At 33.3% G+C, this 17,612-nt stretch overlaps 1 protein-coding gene and 1 long non-coding RNA gene across 2 annotated transcripts in view; one reads left to right on the forward strand and one right to left on the reverse strand.

The window, feature by feature from the left end:
- Positions 1 to 407: 407 nt before the first annotated feature.
- LOC141350632 (uncharacterized) overlaps positions 408 to 17,612 on the reverse strand; it is a 36,051-nt gene continuing 18,846 nt past the window's right edge. The window contains exon 3 of the long non-coding RNA XR_012358768.1: positions 408 to 1,211. This is a non-coding gene — a long non-coding RNA (uncharacterized lncRNA). The remainder of the gene's footprint in view (positions 1,212 to 17,612) is intronic.
- Positions 13,823 to 15,843, forward strand: LOC129429567 (thrombomodulin-like). Its single transcript, XM_055186358.2, has one exon. It carries the CDS (start codon positions 14,060 to 14,062, stop codon positions 15,644 to 15,646), a length of 1,587 nt encoding a protein of 528 aa, XP_055042333.2. The 5' UTR covers positions 13,823 to 14,059; the 3' UTR covers positions 15,647 to 15,843.

The following is a 17,612-nucleotide window of genomic DNA, read 5'->3' on the forward strand; positions in this document are numbered from 1 at the left end:
TCTTGTCATTATGAGGTGGTTTCCCCCAGACAGGGTTTAGATGAATCCAGGACTAGTCCTTGGTTACATTGGGACATTTAAGTAGTTTTTACAAACACAACTTACAAAAAACAATACTGGTGTGCATCTTGAGACAAACCAATAACACAGATATATGTTAAGATACTGTATGTCAGGGCAAGGTGTTTTTTTTTTAATTAAGGCAGCTCAAACATGCATGTGGGTGATTCTCGCGAAATTAGACTTTTGAGGTGTTATGAAACAGTAAATTCTATCAAAATAAGAAGCATACAGTTACAAACATCACTTCCTATTTTACACATGATTTCAAATGACATCATACAAACCAATTTTTTTCCACATTTAAGGGGAAAATTTTCATTACCGCAATTTTTCAATGAGTGGATTTGGGTTCTTTGGGTTATTTTTAATAATAAAAAAGCTTCAGTGCATTTTATACTATAAACATTTACAGTAAAGAAACATGTGGTATTTGGTGATCATTGGTAAATGTAATATACCAAAGAAAAAAAATGTGTCCAAGAAAAATGTTCTCATCCTCCGCAACAATTTTCAATCATTGTTTAAGCCCTCAAGGAACTAACTTTTAAAAAAAATTGTTGTAAGGGACATAATTGACTGTGACACTCAAGATGGCTACCAGGTAAGCAGTTCTTATTTTTTCTCTCCAGATAAAAGTTGAAATTTTGTTTGTCATAGTACCTAGACAACTTTTTAGTTCTCATTACCGAAACATTAGTTTGTAAATGCATATATTTAATGCAATATCATGTTGCGGTAATGATAATTTTTGATAATGCTAATCTAAAAAATTTAAATAATTCTATAGGAAATATTTTTTAAATCCTCTAAAAATAATGGTTATAGTAAGTCCCACTTAAGACTGGAACTAGGATAAACCCTCTCTGGTGCATCTGAGATTTTGATTTGTTTATATACTGTATGCTTTTAATTTTTAAAACTAAACTACAATTCATTTTCATTTGTTTTAAGTGACGTGCGATGGCTCTTGAGGAAGCTGCAGTCTCTCTGTTGAGGAAATGTCAGTTTTTTCTCACCGGTGTGCAGCGATGGACAGCTCGAAGAGTTTGCGGTCATTGCTCTTGGAAATGGCACGAAACCCATGAACCCGGAAAACTCCTGCTGACAGACGGCCCTGACCTGCAGTCATGTGAAACACACGAAAACATCTGAATTACTGAAGGCAAAATCTGACCTCTAAATACTTCCACTGATGTGGTAAAATTATTTATGACAAAGAAAAAAAAGACAAGTGATGCTTTATAATGTGTTTTAGAGATGTAAAAAACTCCAAATACATTTAAATGTACACCAGCTTGGTCCAGAAGAGCATTTAGAGTTAGTAAATATTGTTTGCATTATTTTAATCAGTGAACAAAATCTTAGTTTTACTGTATACACTTTAAAAAAATATATCATATCAACATTTATTTTTATGTTACATTGTAAAAAATACAGCATTTTGTCAATTCAACATAATTTGTTAAGTTAAAATAACCTAAAAATATAAGTTAAACCATTTTAACCATCATTCATGTCAAATTATAACAGGTCAAAACTTAAAATAGTAGGTTGATTTGACTTTCATAAGTTGTTTAAACTTCATGCTGCACAGAGCGGTGTTTGGTGTTATTGACTATTTTATTATATTCCTATTAGTCCAGTTTTCATTTTATCTCAGAACAAAACCCAAAGTGGGTAAGTTTTGACTTTGTATATCTTTCTGTATTTTAAAACTCTCAAATGTCTTGCTAAGGATGAATTTAAGGATACATTTGTTTGTGCTATTTCACCCAAATAAAATATATAAAACCTATTATGAAAAAGCTAAAAATGAAGTCTTCCACTTAAACCCCTCTTGACAATTGTTGAACCATGCAGTCAATAGCAGTAAGCAATAATATGTTTAGCAGATGTCAACAACCTGTCAACAGCTGTTCTTTGAATAACTGCAGGAATTCGGACACCATTTTCATTGCAGTTTCTCTGAGGGGAAATATTTGATTATAAACAATACTCGGACCTATAAATCCTGTGGAATAATTTATACTGAAAATAAAACTGTCGACTTAACGAGAACGGAAACCTTTTGTCACTTTTCAGGATCTTTGGAGGGTTGTGAACTTACCCAAGGTCTTCATGAGAGCTGCATGGTGACTAAAAATATTACTAGGCTACACGTTTCAATGGCAACATGGATGCCAAATACAAAACAGGAAAAGCTTGTTTGTATTGAGAATGTATAGCTCTATTGTACATGAAGCACTAAACTAATTACACAGTGAATCTACAGGGAAAAGCATTGAGTTGAGTCTAAAGCTGGTCAATGGTGGGTTTGCCAATGTGAAAAAACTCTGTACAAAATGTTTTGTTCTGGATGTCTGCGATTTGAATCACTTTAGTTTAATCAAAACCATGTTGAAGATCCTTATAAAGTTACCAGCAAACTGATGAGTAACTGCTATTTCTATTTACATAATAATAATAATAAGACATAGTGGATAAGAAATAATATAACTGATGAAGAGAAAGGTTTTGATTGTGTTTGAGATTAGCATCCTTGTTTTGCTTGTTTTAGGGTTTGGGTAAGTAATGTGTCTCTTGACCTTCAGTGATAGTAAATTATGTGACGTTGCTATGGAAACGAGGCTATAAAAGTCTCAATGGGACGTCTCAGTATGTGCTGCGCTTGTAAGAACTCAACAGCTTTAGCCCCCTTATATCCTATAGTATGTTTCATGTGTTTTTTATGTTTAACACATAACTTTATTTTTATGCTTTAATACAAGTGCATTCAAATAACTCATAAATATAAATATATTATAAATAACTATACATGCATTTTATTTGTACATGCATTTTCTAGGAATCAAACCTACACTGAAAAAAATTATTCGCTAGATTTACGCTAGAATTTCTTTTTATATATACAGTATATATATATAGTGCATCATTTTTGCACCGACATTTTAAATACATTTTACATTAAATCTTTAGCAATTTAAGCAATTGCAATTTTTTAAGTAAGTTTTACATGGAATTTCAAGCGGTTTAAGCTTGATTTTTTTAAGGAATTGCTTAAAATTCCATGTGGAACTTGCTTTAAAAGAGAGACTCAAAAATTAGGCACTATATTTTATTATTTTAATATAATTTTTTACAGTGTATGACTCTGGTGTTGCAATGCACCACCAGTCGAGATACAGGGAGAGTTAAGCTGCATGAACACAATTTATATTACGTGATGATTAACTTTTGATAAACAAAGCGCTTGTATAGCAATGCATTTCCAGACAGCAGACGATCCCAGGCCATATCCGCACCAGATCCACATAGAAGCTGCGACTTCGGCGTGGTTCCGGTGCAGATATGGCTCGGATTTGTCTGCTGTTTGAGTTTACACTGAAGTCTATAGGCAAAACATTCAAAATGTGCTGCTTCATATTTAATATATAATAGTTTACATCATATAATCATATTTAAGAAGTGAAACTTCTGTTTACATGGCAAAAAATGATTTTCAAGAAAAAAAAAATTATTTTTGTCTTGTTTTCAGTAAATATATCTAAAAATTCTTAAATTAAGATGCTATTTCTTGATGAGCAAAATGACTCAAGAAAATAAGTCTAGTTATTAGACCAAAAATACCAAATTTAAGTGAAAAAAAAATCTGCCAATGGGGTAAGCTAATTTTTCTTGAATTTAGTGTTTAAAAAAAATTGTGCTTACTCCCTTGGCATATTTTTTTGCTTGTTTTATGCACAAAATCACTTAAAATTGATATATTTGGTCTAAAAACTAAACTTATTTTCTTTGGTCGTTTTGCTCATCAAGAAAAAGCATCTTAATTTAAGAACTTTTAGATATTTTTACTAAAAACAAGACAAAAATATTAAGATTTTTTTTCTTGAAATATTTTTTTTGCAGTGTATATATCGATAAATGTCTGACTCTTCTGCACAATATCATGCAAAATCAATCAAAAGTTCGCATGTTCTCTAGATTTACATAAACATGTAAAATGTCAAATGTTTATCCTGTATAAATCACTACTTTCACTCTTACCCCAGTGCAATATCTTTTCATTCATTGTTTTTGTGTGATTATCAACATGGCGTCTCCTTTGAGGGACTCATGGCAGCACTCATGAAGGGAACTCCTAAAATGATTAAACTTAAACGGTATTAACGTCATCTATAATGTCACAGACGGTTAGTCACTGTGGATACACACAGTCAGTCGTGTTGCTCTGATGGAAATATAATAATAACATCATTGCATAACAGGACTTATATTACAGTAGGTTCGCTAAAGATGAAGTAAAGGAGAAATTCTCATGTTATGGTTAATGACGAATGTCAGGGTTTATGAATAATCTGCATGTCCTAAATTATGACAGAGTTCATGAGGTGGTTTCCCAGACAGGGATTAGACTAGTCCAAGATTAAAGTAAATGAGCTGTCCAAACTGAAAACTATCTTTAAATATTTTAGTGCCCTTTGTTTTGCATCAAAATGCACACAAGTAATGTTTTTAGTAAGGCATGTTTGTTAAAACTAGTCATATTTTCAAATTAAACTAAGGCCTAGTCCTGGCGTAAACTGTCCGGGAAACCACCCCGAAATGTTTAGCTGAACTATTGCTTTAGGAAACTCGTGTAGAGTTGAGAAAGACTGCAACAGTTGGTTATAATAAAATTACAGGCATGGTGACAATGCGCTGGATGAGATCCAGAATGAATTTCCTCAGCGAGTATTGTAATGCATGTTGCCCTGAACATGAAGGCGAAATTCAACTCTCTGGGGTTTTCTGATAATTATTATAACATAAACAAATGGAAAACAAAGAATTGTTTTCACCATGGTTTCTGATTCAAAGTGTCTGAACCTTGGATGACCGTACGTTAAGTGTGATCTATAATCTACAGTTTTCTTGTCTTGATTTTGTCTTAGCTGGAATGTGGTGATTTGTGATGAACTCAATAGTAAAATGTCTTTTGAGTGACTCATATAAAGCTGTGGTTATTTCCTGGACTCATTCCAGACAAATATAAGAGGTCGATTTGTAATCTTACACTGATGCTCGTCTTTCTAGAGATGTCGGATGTGTCCCAACTTAAAGATGCTGAATGTTCTGATGTCATTTTCCCCTTGTGAATCCGAAACCAAATGATTGTCACTGGACAAATGAATTCAAGATGAATTAGGATTCATTTGGTTAAACACACACACACACACACACACACACACACACACACACACACACACACACACACACACACACACACACACACACACACACAAATGCAGCACGAAGTAATTATCAACTTAGTTTTGCAACAAATCAACCAACTATTTTAAATTTGACCTGTAATAAGTTGACATAATTGATAAAAACAAGTTGAACTTTGTTTAGTAACATAAAAATATATGTTGATTTGACATCAGTGTTGCATTTTTATACAGTAACAGACGACTATATCACTAAAGAAGCTTTTTATGCTTAAAAAGTTTAGTTAATTAAACTTGTAGGTGTACAAAGTTAAACGAAAACATTTAAACAAAGTTAAACTAAAACATTTAAGTAAACTGAACTTAACATGATCAGTAGCCTACATGTTGTGAGGAATACCCATGATACTTTGCGCCTGAATATTTTGATTATTTAAGCTTTTTCACAGAATAGGAACTAATAAGAACTTAAATATTTGATAATAAAATGTTTGTTGTAAATGATAATTTTGTGAAGTCACCGTTTAGGTGATCAGTATTTCCTTGCATAAAAGCTGTTCATTTTGACAATTCATGTGAAAAATGCAGTTTTTGTATTTATGTGGAGAATCAAGTTTATTCAATGATTGACTTATAGTCAGTCATTAATTTTGTGTTATAATGCCATTTATATAAATAATACAACAAAAATCTTTGAACTTAATTAACTAAGTGAAGATTTTGGCCAGAGCATTGATAATACGAATTAAATTAACTTAAGTTTAAGTTTACTGAACTAGAAATTTTAAGTTAATTGTACTATTTTTTTGTTTAACTTGTTATTTTATAAAACATATCCTCAAAAAAATCATAATGTGAACTAATGATTTTAAGTAAAGACTACAAATGCCAACTTTGTCTTTTTTTCAGTAGAAATTTCTAAAAATGCTTAAATTAAGATGTATTTTCTTGATGTGCAAAATGACCTAAGAAAATAAGAATAGATTTTAGACAAAAATATAAAATTTAAATGAATTTGTGCTTAAAACAAGCACTATATATATATATATATATATATATATATATATATATATATATATATATATATATATATATATATATATATATATATATATATATAAAATACCCCATTGCCAGATTTTTTGTGTTTTTTTAAGCACAAATGTACTTACATTTTGTGTTTTTTTGTCTACAAACTAGATTTATTTTCTTATTTCATTTGGCTTTTGAAGAAAATGCATCTTAATTTAAGAATTATTAGATATTTGTACTGAAAATAAAACTACTAAGTAAGAAAATATTTTTTTGCAGTGTAAAGGTTCTATGTTAAGACAATTTAACCTGTTTAGTTTCACCTTGTGTAAAAACTAAAATGAAACTAAAAGTCAACTAGTTCAGTTAAGAGTACAAGTTGGATAAACTTAAAAACAAAATACTTCAATTGGTAACTTAAGTTTTAAGTCTTTATTTTTTTAACTTACATTTTCTTACTTAAGGGAAAATGTATTTACTTAAATTGGTAACAGCTTAAATATTTAAACATTTTCAACTTAAATTTTTGCGTGAAAGTGAGAAAATTTAGGTTGAATTTTTTTAGGCGTTACCACAATTGAAATACTGTTTTAAGTTGATCCAACTTTTACTTTTAACAGTGTATTTAGTTGACATAACTTATAAACAAATTTAAATTATTTAACTTAATTTCTTAAGTTAAAGTAAAACTTTCAAGTAAAAAATCATTATGTTTTTTTACAGTGTGGTTACATGTAACATTAAGTTTCAACATAGATTAAATATGACAATAAAACTGAGTCATGTAAGACTGAATCCAATTCAAGCCAAATCCATTACGACAGGCAGATATAAATAAAGAAAGTATTCAGGAATGTTTTGCAAAGCTCAGTGAGATCTTTCTGCAGAGAGACTGGATGAGCGCCAGATCCTCTGTCCAGATTTTCTTAGGGCCTCAGCTGTGTGACAATGATTAAGTCAGATACAGTAATATGTAACTGATTAACTTTCTTACATCACTATTATTATTATTATTAATAGTTTAAACAAACATTGAATCCTCCTGTAAGTGATATTTGTGCTACAGACATTGTCGATCATGCAGTTTGTTAAGGAGAAATCCTGTTACCTTAATAATCAATGATCCATAGAGACATTGTGACCCGGGCCGGTAAGCAAACCTGAAACAACCTGACAACCTTTCAAAAAATGCATAGAAAAAAACAACAACATAGCAATTATATAACGCTATACACAAAAATAAAATCCTTATATAAATAAACTTTGTGATTAATATGTGAAAGTAACAGTGCCCCCAAAACCTTGTTTTTGAAATACAGATAATGAAAGCAAATGCAGATCCGCATCAACACCATAAATCACAGCACATTGGCCGAGAAAGATTACAAGAACATTAAAGATTGGATTTATTAGTCATGAATCAGTTTAAGGATATTCATTTAACATTAATCTTATCCTGTCAGGCTGAACCGAGATGAAATAAAATCTTGTGCATTAATGCTTGTGGAGTATTTATATGCTTTATGAGTTCAGTTTTTCCCTGTGAAGGATGCCAAACTGTTGCTTGTTTGTACCACATAGTCTAAAAACTGCAGAACAAAAACACATTGAGAAAAAGATTCGTCCACATGACTCATGGCGGCGTTCCCTCAGCGTTCCCCAACTAAATTATCATTCATTTCAGTTAAACAAGTCACCCTGTAAAGCTGCAGTGTTGTCAAATCAACATATATTGTACTTTAACTTTAAAAAATAAGTTAACAACTTGATTCAACTTGAGTCAACTTTTCAAACGCCAAAACTTAAAAAAATTCCATAGAAATTGCAGCTGGGTTGCCGGTAACTTACCGTAGATTTAAATTTATGTTTTTTCCTGGCAACATTTTGGTCAAAGTTAAATGAACATTAAACACTTACAAGTCTTTGTCTTTACAGAATAAAACTAAAATAACAGCATCAAGCAAAACATTCTGGGAAACAAAATCTGAAGCAAAAAAAAAACAGAAAAAGATTGATGACGATTTCTGGTTCCCAGAATGCTTTGCATGAGGCTGTTATTGTGTAGTTTTATTTTGTAAAGATAAAGACTTGTTAATATTTAAAATTTATTTAACTTTGAACAAACCCTTGCCAGTAAATAACATAAATTTAAAACTACGGTAAATTACCGGCAACCCAGCTGCAATAACATTACAATTTTTACGGAATTTTTTTACAGTGTGGTTGAATTGGCTTGCAAACCAAGTTGTTTTAACTTTTTTTACAGTGCTTTAAAGTATCTGATACCGTCGAAAGGTTTCATATAAACTTCTATATCATTCAGTGCATTAAAGCACATCGGAAACATGTTATATGTTTTTGCACTCCGTTACTTTATTTTATGGCTGGCCATCTCTCTATCATTAATATGAGCTGTCATTGAGAAGATTCTGGATCATTTCTTATGTTTCAGATGACAGCACACATTCCTTCGAAACTATCGGGGCGCACAGCAAAACATCCAGATCAGCATCATTAATCCATCTTCATTAAACCAAATTAACCATTCACCAAAAACACAGAAAAATAAAGAGTGGTTTCTGTGAACAGCAAAGCATTAAACCCCCGTGTCAGAGGTCAAGCACTTCTAAAAACAAGAAGAGGAAAAGTTTGCTGTTGTAAAACACGTGATGTGTTTTATCTGCGAAACGCAGGACCTTTTGTGCTATTCAGACCTTTTAAAAGCACAACAAACAGGCTTTAAACCGGCTTCCTTCATTTTGAATTGAGCAAGTCTATGCCAGGACAGAAAGTGTTGGAGAAAGCAGATTATTAACAGTCACATTTCTGTAGAAATTACAGCTTTACTTGCAGCTGTTTGCCAGTAACTTACTGTAGATTTAAACCTATTATTTACTGGCAACAGTTTGTGTAAAGATAAATAAACATTGTTCACTAACTAAACTTTAGATTAACAGGATAAATACTATAAACTAACAGCGTCATGCAAAGCATTCTGGGAATCAAAATTAAAAAAAATGTTGGTTCCCAGAATGTTTTGCATGAGGCTGTTTTTTTATAATATTACTCTGTAAAGACAAACCCTTGTTAATGTTTAATGTTCTTTGAACAAACTGTTGCCAATAAATTAGATAAATATAAATCTAGTTACTGTCAAACCGCTACAAAACTACAGCAAATGTTTTACAGTCTATATCTAAACAAACTTCTAATCAAAAATATTAAATTCACATAATTCAAACACAGAAAATCGAAATTGTGAAAGCATCACTGTGCACAAGCAGAGCACTTATATATATATATTTGTAATTATAAAAACATTTACCTGTGATAAAACTATAATAAAAGTTGGCTGCATTAAATTATTCTTATCATGTTTAGGTTTAAGGAGCCCTTCACTGCTTTTCCTACTCGCAAATTTATTTGACTTCTTAGTAAAGAAAAGCAGAATATCCTTCCTTCTTTCCTGAGGATGTGAGGAGAGGGGAGAGAGAGAGAGAGAGAGAGAGAGAGAGAGAGAGAGAGAGAGAGAGAGAGAGAGAGAGAGAGAGAGAGAGCGGTCATATACCTGAACAGGAAGGATTTGACTGCACCCTGTTACAGAATGAACTTACTAATCCAGATCTGGGAACACAGAACAATACAGATCTGATTTAAACTCTTAATGAATTCAGTTTGTGTTAAATATAGTTACAGTAGTTAGAAAATCTGTCACTAACCAGGATGTTAAGAATCTGTCACTAACCAGGATGTATTGAATGATTGTTAAGTGCACACATCAAGAGTTTATTCCTGGATTTCAATAAGATTCTGGAATCTGGCTCGGTTCCTCTTTCACTGTACATCCACAAGATTTATTTAATTCAATTTTTCAATTCAATTCAATTTTATTTATAGCGCTTTTCACAGTTGGGTGATTCTCACGAAATTCAGACTAAAAAGGTGTCCAGCTTCAGATTTTTTTAAAAAGCCCTTGAAGCAAATTTTTTTGCACATATAAGATTAAGGTCTGAACTTACTATAACCATTTTTTTAGAGGATTTAAACAATATTTACTATAAAATTTTTTAGATTATCATTATCAAAAATTATCATTACCACAACATTAAATATGCATTTACAAACTCATGTTTCGGTAATGAGAACTCAAAAGTTGTCTAGGTACTATGAAAAAAATAAATGTTAACTTTTACCTGGAGAGAAAAAATTAAAACTTGAGTCATCTTGAGTGTCACAGTCAATTATGTCCCTTACAACATTTTTTTTAAATGTTAGTTCCTTGTGGGCTTAAACAATTCGCATAAATAGTATTAGTACGTCCCAAATCATAGTATGTTGAAATGAGTATCCCAAAGATCCCCAGATGGTCTACTATTTCCGGTTAGAATTCGAAGTGCAGTGCATTGTGAAAAAAACGATGAGAAAAAAAGATGGGAAAAGTAAATACAATTATATTGGACATAAGTTATAAGAATGAATGAAATATTTTTAACAGTCATGGTGTGGGTAACTAGGCAACCACGTTTTCGTTCACGTTGCATGACGTCATCGAAGTATGTACCAAAACGTGCATACTCTTTTGCTACACACTCAAAAGTATGTACATTTTCCTCACAAAAACAGTACATACTCTAAGGTCGTCGTATAAGTAGGCGAATTGGGACTCAGCAAATGATTGAAAATTGTTGCGGAGGATGAGAATTTTTTTCTTGGACACATTATTTATCAATGATCACCAAATACCTCATGTTTCTTTACTGTTAATGTTTATAGTATAACATGCACTGAAGCTTTTTTTTTTGAGATTTTTTAATTAAAAATACTTCCATGTCAAAGAACCCAAATCCAGTCATGAACACGTTGCGGTAATGAACATTTCCCCTTAAATGTGGAAAAAACAACAAAATTGGTTTGTATGATGTTATTCGAAATCAAAATGAAAGCAAAATAGTACATGAAGAGATGTTTATAACTGTATGCTTTTTATTTTGATAGCATTTACTGTTTTTATCAAAATGTTTCATGACACCTCATAAGTCTAATTTCGTGCGAATCTTAAAGGAATAGTCTACTCATTTTCAATATTAAAATATGTTATTACCTTAACTAAGAATTGTTGATACATCCCTCTATCATCTGTGTGCGTGCACGTAAGCGCTGGAGCGCGCTGCGACGCTACGATAGCATTTAGCTTAGCCCCATTCATTCAATGGTACCATTTAGAGATAAAGTTAGAAGTGACCAAACACATCAACGTTTTTCCTATTTAAGACGAGTAGTTATACGAGCAAGTTTGGTGGTACAAAATAAAACATAGCGCTTTTCTAAGCGGATTTAAAAGAGTAACTATATTTTATGGCGTAATAGCACTTTTGGGAGTACTTCGACTCGGCGCAGTAACACCCTCCCTCTCCCATTATGAGAGTAAGAAGGGGAGCGGACTTTTCAGGCGAGTCGAAGTACTCCCAAAAGTGCTATTACGCCATAAAATATAGTTCCTCTTTTAAATCCGCTTAGAAAAGCGCTGTGTTTTATTTTGTACCACCAAACTTGCTCGTATAACTACTCGTCTTAAATAGGAAAAACGTTGATGTGTTTGGTCACTTCTAACTTTATCTCTAAATGGTACCATTGAATGAATGGGGCTAAGCTAAATGCTAACGAGGCGTCGCGGCGCGCTCCGGCGCTTGCGTGCGCGCGCACAGATGGTGGAGGGATGTATCAACAATTCTTAGTTAAGGTAATAACATATTTTAATATTGAAAATGAGTAGACTATTCCTTTAAGAATCTTAAGGTGCTAAGTTAAGCCAATGTCAGCTGACTCCCCAGGGCTTGAAAAAACTTACTAGAATTGAATTACTTGAATTAATTAAACTGAAAAGTAACTTGCATTACTTTTTTAAAAAAAAGTAACGCAAGTATTAATGTGCACACTTATAAAGTGATGCGTTACTTTACTCGTTACTTTAGAAAAGTAATATTATTACGTAATTACTCCCAACACTGTTTAAGACTATAAATGTTTTGTAGACGCTTTAATCGGCTTACAATGCATACATTTTCTCTGGATTTAAACCTTTAGCTCCATGATTATTGAGCTTCAGGAACATAAACTGTAACGGATGTCCCACACAACATAAGTGGAGTATTTGGTGGATGAGACAGATGATGAGGACAGAAGAGAGGTGTGTGTTTGGTAGTTCAGGGCGGCTGCTTGTTTCCTCTTCCTAAAGCCTCTCCCGTAAATCTGTCATTATACACACACCTACAAAACTTTCATGTTATCAGAAACCAAATATAGCTCCACCCTCCACCTAATTTCATTAAAATCATGGAAACATTGATTTACTGGAGCAGGATGTTTAAAGAGAATTGTGGCATAGTGATACATTCACTCATTGATGATTTTTGGGTCATTGTATCCACCTGGAAATGTTTAATATAAATATATTTATATACATGACGTGAATTTGAGCTGGTGATAAAATCCATATACAATACTAACATTAAACACAATCTTACCAAAAAAACTAGCGTGGGGTTAATTGTAACACAGTTATTTTGAGTAATCTGTACTTTTAGTCTTTTTCTCTCAGTCTCAAGACGACGAGCTTGAATTTATGAAAGGTTTTAATTTGTTTTCTGTTATGATACCAGACAAAGAGTGTTTAAGAAACATGAAAGTCACCAAATCTGATCTTATATTATTTTAATCCCTATCTTGTTACCTAACAAAACAGCATCATTTTAAAACATGCCAACAACTCTTACTGATAGCTGGCTTTAAAAAACATTTGTTATACAGGTTTGTTGCAACACAGTGTTAAAACGAAGCCTTAAGTACTCAACAACAATGAAATCAAAACATCTAAATTTCATGAAGCAAAATGATAACTGTAAATACAATATCAGAGGAAATATTTGATACATTGATATGGATCTATGCATTGATCCATGAGAGTATAGGATGATTAAATGAAGGATCATGGATATAAACAGAATTTAAACAGAATTTTCTAGTAAGTGTTGCAACAAGCCCTCTACCTATATTAAATGAACATTAAACATTAACAAGTATTTATCTTTACAGAATAAAACTAAAATAACAGCATCAAGCAAAACATTAACAAAATCTGAAGGTTAAAACAAAAATGAGGATTTCTGGATCCCAGAATGTTTTGCTTGATGCTGTTATTTTAGTTTTGTTCTGTAAAGATAAAGACTTCGTAATGTTTAATGTTCATTTAACTTTCAACAAACTGTTGCCAGTAAATAACATAAATGTAAATCTACAGTAAGTTATTGGCAAACAGCTGCAAGTAACACTGGAATTTTTTACAGTGTTCCTTCCTTCTTTCTTTTTTAAATCCTTCCTTCTTTATTTCTTTTTTAAATCATTCCTTCTTACTTTCTATTTTGTCTGTTGGCACTTATTTAAAGAACCAGATATCTCAAAACATGTTGTTAATCAAAAGTGAACATCTATTCATAGTAACTAACTTTGAAATCAGATGCTCGAGGATTCAGTCTATCATGTATCCAGTCCGCATGCGCAGAGCTGGTGGAGAGAAAGTGACTCCGGGACTTCTGCCAGAGAGCACACGAACTTCCTTCGTTTTCTGACAGATGAATGTCGATATAAATTCGACACAACGCTCCTCGAACCGATGAATGTCTTTAACGCGCGCATGGTAACTTGTTATAAACTTCAACATATCGTGTGCATCGTTACATAACGCGTTAGCAGCAGAGATGAGAGACATTTTGGGAATGGCGCTGGCGCTCGTTATCCTGCGAGTTCGTGCTGAGATCGTAAATAACGGATTTTGCGCGGATGGAAAGTGTTTTAGTATCCACGCAGACAGGGTCAATTTTGCCACGGCGAACGGCATTTGTAAAGCTCGAGGAGGACAACTGATGACCGTGCGCACTGAGAAAGTGAACGATGTTTTGAGGGATCTGCTGGAAACAATTACTGGAAACTTTTGGCTGGGACTTGAATACACCAGTGGTCTGTGTTCTGGCTCTACTGTCGGGTTAAAGGGATACAGGTGGATCACCAAAGACAACAAAACCAACTTCACCAACTGGAAAAAAAGCGATGAGGTCTGTTCCCCAAGATGCGTGTCAGTCTCCAACGACGCACTGAAATGGCACGAATGGGCATGCGACAAAACCCTAGAGGGTTATTTGTGTGAATACACGATCACTAACTACTGTGCCCCGCTGGGCACGGGTGCGTTATACGAAACCCATTTTGGAATCACGAGTAATGCCCTCCAAAACGTTCCTGAAGGCAGCATCGGGACCGCGCAGCCCCTGGGTACGCGGCACGTGTGTGGGGACGGCTCTTGGCTTCCAGCACCGTGGCATTGTGAAGTTTTCCAGGGAGGTTGTGAATATGAATGCGTTAAGAATGCTAAGGGACCCGAGTGCACGTGCCCGCCCGGTTATAAACTCGACAACAACATGGTCACATGCACTCCTCATCAGGACGAACCGAGCGCGCAGTCGAAACCCGTCTGTGGCCCGGGGTTTAAACGGAACGCGGATGGGATAACATGTGACGACATGGACGAATGCAGCGATGAGAGCGCCTGCCCTGATGCGAACAAACAGTGCGTAAATACGCGTGGCAGCTTTGAGTGTCTATGCAAACCCGGCTTTAAGAGTGTGCGTGGAGATTGCGTGGACGTGGACGAGTGTGTTTCCGGGCCCTGTGAACATGAATGCACCAACACCGAAGGCGGTTATCACTGTACATGTTTTGATGGATTTATACAATCGACGGAAGACATGCACAAATGCAAATTGCACTGTACTGAAGCTGAATGCCCCGCGCAGTGTGACCCCAATAACAACGCCCAGTGTTACTGCCCAGATGGTTTTGTCCTTGATGAGCAGCGTTGTGTTGATATAGACGAATGTGATAGCGAACCGTGTTATCAGAAGTGTGAAAACACCTTTGGAAGCTATAAATGCTCCTGTAATGAAGGGTTCGTTTTTCAAAAGAACGGAAAATGTGAGGATGATTATTTTGAGGGCTCAGGCACCTCGGGACCGTTTGATACATTTACTCCCACCAGTAGACCCCCGACAGACAAACCAGTGTTGCTTTCAGCCGGCAGTCTGCTGGGAATAATGGTTTGCACGGTCATGTCTGTTGTTGTACTGGTTTGCCTCGTGCGCTGCATCACGAGACATCGCAGTAAAACGCAACAAGTGACGAGTTACGATCTGCAAAAAAGCCACACGGACATCTACGATTTTCAACAGGTGATCACTGAAAAAAATACACAACTGTCCTTTCCAGACAGATATTTAAAAAGAGAAATCTAAAACCAGACACAAACTGAAGAATGTAGGACTACATACTGGAATGCATGCGTTTATTATTTTTTTAATAGCCTAAAGAATATTTTGGATGCAGTTTCTGAGAATGTGAGAAGAACTAAAGCATTGCACAAGTTTGAAAATGACAATACTGACAGTGTTATGAAATGAAGAGAATAAATATATTATTTTCATATTTAAAACGTGTAGACTTTTAAGATGTCAAATAAATCTGTTGTTTTTTTAGCTCAAAATGCCATATGTATATATATATATATATATATATATATATATATATATATATATATATATATATATATATATATATATATATATATATATATATATATATATATATATATATATATATGTATTTGTTAGAATATGTAAAAATGTGCTACGTTGTAGGTGTGAGCAAAAAATATTTATAATATAATATTTGTGGGTGTGTCCTTTTACATGCAAATGAGCTGAAATGCAAACACTGATCACCATGGTTTGTTAAAATTGTCTCTGCACTAAATGGCAGTGTCGTGGTTGGATTAAAGAAACAGTATGTAAGAAATTTATATCAATTAATCACAAAATGGCCCTGATATGTCACTAGACATCAAGAAATCATTTACATTTCAAATACTTATATCACTCATAACAGTGGTCTGGCCAGGATATTGTCATTTAAAAAGTGGAGTTGCAGCCCTCAACTGATGTTTATGTTGTCATGATGTGTATTGGCCATCAGTTGTGTGATTGCAGTACCAGTTTTAGCCACAAGTTTTGTGATTGCAATACCAGTTTTGGCCACAATCCTACATACTGTTCCTTTAAGGGGTGGTATTATTATAATAAGATCCCCTTCTGACATCACAAGGGGAGCCGAATTTCAATTACCTATTTTACATGCTTGCCATGGTTTACTGGGTTGATCTTTTTCATTTGTTGACAGCAATTATAGTACTTAAACAGATTTTCATGATATGTCCCCTTTAACACTGTGTTTCTTTTTGAACAAGCTCAGCAATAATGCTTAATATGCTAACTAGGAAGATCACTTCGAAATGATTTAATTTTAACTCTCTTCTTATATTGTTGGCAGCTGTTTATCTCCTACAAATGTTTATGCTCTTCTGCAGAGTTTCTGCTTTGACGAGTTAGTGGATGTCGCCCTCTTCTGGGCATTCACTAAATTACATCATATAATTTATTAAACTATGACTATAACTAGCTTTTTAAAATCTGATCTTTAACGTCTCAATGTAAATCCCAGTGAATGAGTCCTGTAAACCTTCCAGACACTGGAGTTCACATAGTTTGAGTAAATACTTAGTTGTGGTGTAAACTCAACTTTTCTCTTTAGTACACCGCGTTACAAATTATTATGTACGTGCCATTTTGTTTATTTTTTTCAATACAGTCAGTAAGTTTACAAATGTTATTTTACCCTCAACAGTTATGTGGATGTTATTCTATTTAAATGAAATAAATATGTCAAAAGATATTTTAATACTTTGAAAAATATGCTGTTCCAAATTAATATGCAGAATGCACTTTAACCAAATGTATAATGATATAATGGATTATAATGATCCAACAACAGATATCTGTCAAATGTGCTGCATGGACACAAAACAAACACAATGTAAAATAAATAATGTATTTACACAAGTTACATAGCCTAATAATATATGAGCATATCTTTGACATGACTTTAACTCTCGCATTTATTAAACTTGTAAGTATACAAGTAGGTTGCTCTTTATTAATTATAAACATAATTAAAATACACAAATATAAATCTATATCCAACTTATACCACACTTGATTTTAATGCACTACCTTAGCTTCGACATATATACACATATACAAATGTTAATCCTACCATGAATATATATATATATATATATATATATATATATATATATATATATATATATATATATATATATATATATATATATATATATATATATAT

This window comes from Misgurnus anguillicaudatus, chromosome 18 (assembly GCF_027580225.2).
Source record: "Misgurnus anguillicaudatus chromosome 18, ASM2758022v2, whole genome shotgun sequence".
Lineage (NCBI taxonomy): Eukaryota > Metazoa > Chordata > Actinopteri > Cypriniformes > Cobitidae > Misgurnus > Misgurnus anguillicaudatus.

What these genes read in the sequence shown, in the direction of transcription:
- LOC129429567 (XM_055186358.2), top strand. Translation starts at nt 14,060, where the DNA reads ATGAGAGACATTTTGGGAATGGCGCTGGCGCTCGTTATCCTGCGAGTT.